The sequence below is a fragment of the Nyctereutes procyonoides genome, unplaced genomic scaffold (assembly GCF_905146905.1).
Source record: "Nyctereutes procyonoides isolate TBG_1078 unplaced genomic scaffold, NYPRO_anot_genome, whole genome shotgun sequence".
Classification (NCBI taxonomy): Eukaryota; Metazoa; Chordata; class Mammalia; order Carnivora; family Canidae; genus Nyctereutes; species Nyctereutes procyonoides.
The window spans coordinates 75,893,415-75,899,414 of NW_026575146.1; the positions used below are offsets into that span (position 1 = coordinate 75,893,415).

The 6,000-nt window shown below is 61.7% G+C and overlaps 1 protein-coding gene across 1 annotated transcript; it reads left to right on the plus strand.

Annotated features, from left to right (window-relative positions):
* Nucleotides 1–254: 254 nt before the first annotated feature.
* Nucleotides 255–2,749, plus strand: IRF2BP1 (interferon regulatory factor 2 binding protein 1). The gene has a single exon (XM_055311350.1). The coding sequence runs from the start codon at nt 592–594 to the stop codon at nt 2,344–2,346; it is 1,755 nt and encodes a 584-aa protein (XP_055167325.1). The 5' UTR covers nt 255–591; the 3' UTR covers nt 2,347–2,749.
* The last annotated feature ends 3,251 nt before the right edge of the window (nt 2,750–6,000 follow it).

Sequence of the window (6,000 nt, forward strand, 5' to 3'; positions counted from 1 at the left end):
GATATCATCTCCGCTCCCAAGCCCCAGCGCCCGAGCTCCTCTGAGCACGCCGAGCTCACCGCCGGGCAGCGTCGAGCGGTAGGATTTGCGCGTCTGAGAGACGGCGAGCCCGCTCCTCCGGCGCCAGCCGTCCCCTTTAAGAATCGGCCCCGGCGGGACTACGTTTCCCAGAAGGCTTTGCCGGCGCGTTATGTAACTTTCCCTGCGAAGCGGCCTCTGGGGCAGAAGGAGGTGGAGGCGGCGGCGGCCGTTGCAGCGGCGGCGGCGGCGGGAGCGGCGGGACCCCGAGGCGGCGGCGCCCGCGGCCCATCGCGGGGCCGGAGCTGTGCGCCTCGGCCGGGAGCCCGGAGCGGGCGGGGGCGCCGACGTGCCTCCTCCAGGCTTTTCAAGGAGGCGGGAGTGAGGAAAAAGGCTTAGGGCCCAGGGGGCGGGGAAGGGGGGCCGGGCCTGGATCGGAGGGGAGGCCGAGCCGGAGAGGCCTGACTGTGGCTCGCGCGGTCCCCGGGACACGAATCGAACGTCGGGCGGCGCGGATCGAACGTCGGCGGCGGGTGGAACGCCGGGGCTCAGCGGCGCGCGCGCGCGGGGGTCATGGCGTCGGTGCAGGCGTCCCGCCGCCAGTGGTGCTACCTGTGCGACCTGCCCAAGATGCCGTGGGCCATGGTGTGGGACTTCAGCGAGGCTGTGTGCCGCGGGTGCGTGAACTTCGAGGGCGCGGATCGCATCGAGCTGCTCATCGACGCTGCCCGCCAACTCAAGCGCAGCCACGTGCTCCCCGAGGGCCGCTCCCCCGGGCCCCCAGCCCTCAAGCACCCGACCACTAAGGACCTGGCTGCGGCCGCCGCACAGGGGCCTCAGCTACCGCCTCCGCAGGCCCAGCCCCAGCCGTCAGGGACAGGCGGCGGCATCTCGGGCCAGGACCGCTATGACAGGGCCACATCGTCCGGCCGCCTCCCCCTGCCTTCGCCCGCCCTGGAGTACACCCTGGGGTCCCGCCTGGCTAATGGGCTGGGCCGGGAGGAGGCCGTGGCGGAGGGAGCGCGAAGGGCCCTGCTTGGCTCCATGCCCAGCTTGGTGCCCCCCGGGCTGCTGGCAGCTGCAGTATCTGGCCTGGGAAGCCGAGGGCTGACGCTGGCACCCGGCTTGAGTCCTGCCCGTCCAGCTTTTGGCTCCGATTTCGAGAAGGAGAAGCAGCAGAGGAATGCGGACTGTCTGGCAGAACTGAACGAGGCCATGCGTGGCCGGGCAGAGGAGTGGCACGGGCGCCCCAAAGCTGTGCGGGAACAGCTGCTGGCCCTGTCGGCCTGCGCCCCCTTCAACGTCCGCTTCAAGAAGGATCACGGGTTGGTGGGGCGGGTGTTCGCTTTTGACGCTACCGCCCGCCCGCCGGGCTACGAGTTCGAGCTGAAGCTTTTTACCGAATACCCCTGTGGTTCTGGCAACGTGTACGCAGGAGTCCTGGCCGTGGCTCGCCAGATGTTTCATGATGCTCTGCGGGAGCCGGGCAAGGCTCTGGCCTCATCAGGCTTCAAGTACCTCGAATATGAACGGAGGCACGGCTCAGGGGAATGGCGCCAGCTGGGGGAGCTGCTCACCGACGGGGTCCGCAGCTTCCGAGAGCCCGCTCCTGCCGAGGCCCTGCCGCAGCAGTACCCGGAGCCAGCCCCTGCAGCCCTCTGTGGCCCACCCCCGCGAGCCCCATCCCGGAACCTGGTGCCCACGCCACGCCGTCGCAAGGCATCCCCTGAGCCCGAGGGTGAGGCGGCTGGCAAGATGACCACCGAGGAACAGCAACAGCGGCACTGGGTAGCGCCCGGTGGCCCATACTCCGCCGACACCCCCGGTGTGCCTTCACCCATCGCCGCCCTGAAGAATGTGGCGGAGGCCCTGGGCCACTCCCCCAAGGACCCTGGCGGGGGCGGGGGCCCTGTGCGCGCTGGGGGTGCCAGCCCCGCAGCCTCCTCCACCGCCCAGCCTCCTGCCCAGCATCGTCTAGTGGCCCGCAATGGTGAGGCAGAAGTCAGCCCCACAGCAGGGGCAGAAGCTGTGAGCGGGGGTGGTAGCGGCACCGGGGCGACCCCTGGGGCCCCCCTGTGCTGTACCCTGTGCCGGGAGCGGCTGGAAGACACCCACTTCGTCCAGTGCCCCTCAGTGCCCGGACACAAGTTCTGCTTTCCCTGCTCACGGGAATTCATCAAGGCACAGGGCCCTGCCGGGGAGGTGTACTGCCCCAGTGGAGACAAGTGCCCCCTGGTGGGCTCCTCTGTCCCCTGGGCCTTCATGCAGGGCGAGATCGCCACTATCCTTGCTGGAGACATCAAGGTTAAGAAAGAACGGGACCCCTAGGCCACCACTGCCACCAGTCTACTGCCTCCCACCCCCTTGCTACCCACCGCTTCTGCGGATAAATTATTCCCTCTCCCCCAGCCCAGTGCTACCCCCACCTGTGTACATACCCCCTTCCTCATCCCAGATGGGTCCCCTGGAGTAGATGCATTGAGGGTGGGGGGAGAAAGCTTGTGGCTTCTGTTCGAGGGGGTGTTTGGGGTCCCACGGCCCCTCCAGTATCCCTCGCCCCTCCTTGGCTTGGCTTTGCTGCTGCTTGTAGTTGGGGGAGAGGTGCCCCCCTCCTCCTTGAGAAGGGGCCTCATGAAATCTCGCTCTTTATAAACAAAGCAAAAGCATTTTATTGCCCCCCCCCTCCCGCCCCCTTTTCCTCCTTCAATAAACCGAAAGATGGGTTTTTTTTTTTTTCTTCTTGGTCCCTTAGTTGTGTGAGATGCTGCGCCCTCTCTGGGACCGAACTGGTCCTGCAGGGAAGGGACTTTGCGTTGTAGCCTCCAGGTGGCGCCCTCCACTCAGGCGGGCCCGTTGGCTGTTTTTAGAAAGGCGGGCCGCAGCTCAAGCGTGCTAGCCATCTGCCCATTTTCCAGATGGCAGAACTGAGGCCCAGAGCACGGGAGGCTCCTTGCGTGGGAACCAGAGCCAACCTAGGGAAGGAGGTTTCCCTTCCAGTCCAGCCCCTGTATCTGCCCGGGACGTGAGGGGACTCCGCGCCCTCCAGGAGAGGGGAAGGAGGCATCAGGAGGCTTCCTAGAAGGGAAGGATAGTGAGTTCTTGCTCAGAGGCAGAGAATTAGGCTACATTGCTTAGGGGGACTGACCTAGGAGAGGAAATTTACCTCTGTGGGGTACCCTAACAGGATTCCTGGAAACAAGGGGACTGCTTCCTGCCTCTGGTGGTGCCCTGAACTGTGCTCCTCGCGCCCATCTTGGGAGACCAGTCTCAATAGTGGCCATCCTAGGACACCGTGACTGGCAGGGTAAAAGGCACAACCCTTGCAGCCGGCCGCCTCTGATGTGCGCGGCCTTGTCCCGCACCTGTCCCGATGGGCTGATCATTAACCAGGACTTCCTGCTCTCTGGCGTCAAGAGGCGGGGCCTGAGGAGCCTGCGGCAAAGCACGGGTTAAGGGGAGGGGGCCGCCCCAAGAGCCCAGCCCCCACTCCTGCAGTCTCCCTGTGGGACCCCAAAGTGGAGATTGCGGGAAGGGGCGATGCGGGGCGCCAAGGCCAGCAGATGGACGGAAAGATGGGGAATGATAGTGTGTCCTGTGACCACGCAGCACTGGCACACAGCCCTGAGACCCCACCTGCCCCACATCTCAGGAACACAGGTGTCCCACCACCTAAGTCTGGAAGACCCTATAGTCGACTCATCCTCTTAGCTACCCACGTGTCCCACACATATCTGGCAGATCCACATGTCCCAAATCCCAAATATTAGGGACCTGGGGACTTTGTCCTCAACATCTGGAGGACCCTTAACTTTTGAACCCCCAGTTCTTGGGCTGGAGGGAGGGGGTGCTCCCATCCCCTCCCCCAGCCATCAGGCCTCAGGTGTTGTCACCCCTGGTACTGCCAGCCTGGGCCCTGGGCTGGGCTGGGAAAACCAGCCCTGATTAAATATATCAGGTGATAAGCCTGGGGCAAGGGAGACACCGGCTGGAGCTCCAGGCCTGGGCACCCATCCCCAGCAATCTTGTGGCATCCCCCTGCCCCTGCTCTGCAGACCCCAGCACTAGGCAGTTTCCCCCCATTCTCAGGGCCTCCAAACACCAGGACCCCCTGGTGAGGGCTGAAGAGCTGGGGAGGACACCTGGTCCTTTAAGAACAGCTGGTGTGGGAGGGTGGGCAGGGGAGTCACCCCCAGCCTGGCTGGTGTGTATTCTAGATAGAGGTTGAGTTAACCATTAACAGAACAGACGGTCTGACCTGTGTGGGTGTGAGGGGCTGGATCCATCCCCCCTTCCCCCCTGTGCCAGGGTGGGGCCAGAGTGGAGGGGTTCTGGATTTATTGGGGGAATCAGTGAGTAGATGAAGAAACTTCCCAAAAGGAGAAATGGACAGGGAGACCCAGGGAATGATGGTGAAGGTGGAGAGGGAGAGGTGGAGTAGGAGCTATAGAGATCAGCTCACTGGAAGAAGACAGAGACCCGGAGGGGACAAGAGAGCTCGAGAGACCCTCTGAGATGGGGGAGATGCCGTGGACACAGAGATGCAGACAGACTTTCAGAAAAGCTAAGTAGAGAAATCCCCAGAGAGGTTCAGAGACACTGAGATGCACAGATGAGATGCCAAGAACAGGGACCTCGAAGGAGGGAGAGAGGAATTGAGATCGGAAGAAAGAAAGACTGAAATCAGGGGAAGGTGTGGGTTTGAAACAGAGAGTTGAGACATCCTCAAACTCAAGTCCTAGGAGACTGAGAGAAAGAACGCAGATCCATGAAGAAGGGCCAAGCTGAGTCTGACTTGATCACTTGGTCCCCACAACAAGGCCTGGCTCACTCCCACTCAGCTGACACCTCCTCCAGGAAGCCCTCCTGGATCCCCAGGCTGTGTCAAGTGTCATTTCTGGGTTCTCACAAACCCTGCATTCCCCTATACCAGCCCAGCACATTCTGGATTATCCCTGGTGAATGAACTGTCAGCCCCATGAGGGCAGGGCCAGGGCTGTCTCAGTCGGCGCTCTGAACCCAGCATCACCCAAAACAGAGTTAGTTAAAAGGGCGGATAGAGTAATGTGCTCCTTCCCTTCGAGAAATATTCAGCATCCTTCATGTGACAAGCACTGCGGTAGGTGCTATGGATACAACTGGGAATGAATGCAGCCCCTCCTCTCATGGAGCAAACATTGGGGTAGGAGATACAGACAGATCCATAAAACGTGACAGCCACGAGGTGGTAAGTCCTAAGGAGAAAAAGTAAACCGGGGGAAGGGGATAGAGAGTGATGGAGGTTGCTGCTACCTCAAGAAGGAGGTAGAGGAGGTCTTTCTGAGGAGCTGACACTAAACTGAAAGAAGAGAGGAGGGAGCGAGCCAGGGGGAAATCGGGGAGTAGCAGATGCAAAGGCCCTGAGGCAGGAGCCTGCTTGGTTTGTTCCAGCAGCAGCCAGGTGGCCAGTACCGCTGTGCCAAAGGGGAGGGATGAGGTCAGAAGGGGCACCTGGCTGGCTCAGCCAGTAGAGCGTGCTACTCTCGATCTCAGGGTGGTAGGCTCGAGCCCCACGTTGGGAATAGAGATGACTTAAAAGTGAGATTTTAAAAAAAAGAAAAAGAACGAGGTTAGAGAGGTGGTAGGGGAAGCTCGGGGGCCCTGTAGGCCGTGGTTAGGACTTCAGATTTTATTTTAATAGGAATGGGTAGAGGGTTTCATGCACTGAATGAAGAGAATGGAGGAAATGAGACAGAAATAGCCAGGAATCAGCTGGGGTGGACAGCATCTCATTTCCCCGTGTCTGGGGCTTCCCAGACGGCCTAGCACCTGGGCCCGACAACACTGTGTGCCCAAGTGAACAAGCCCCAAAGCAACAGCGCAGAAGTCAGAATGACATTAGGTGGATGGACAGACTCCCGGGGAGAAGCCAGGTGAGGACCCGGGGACGCCCAGGGACAACAGACGCGCGGCTGAGACAGTCAGCCAGCCGGCTGAGAAGTCCCA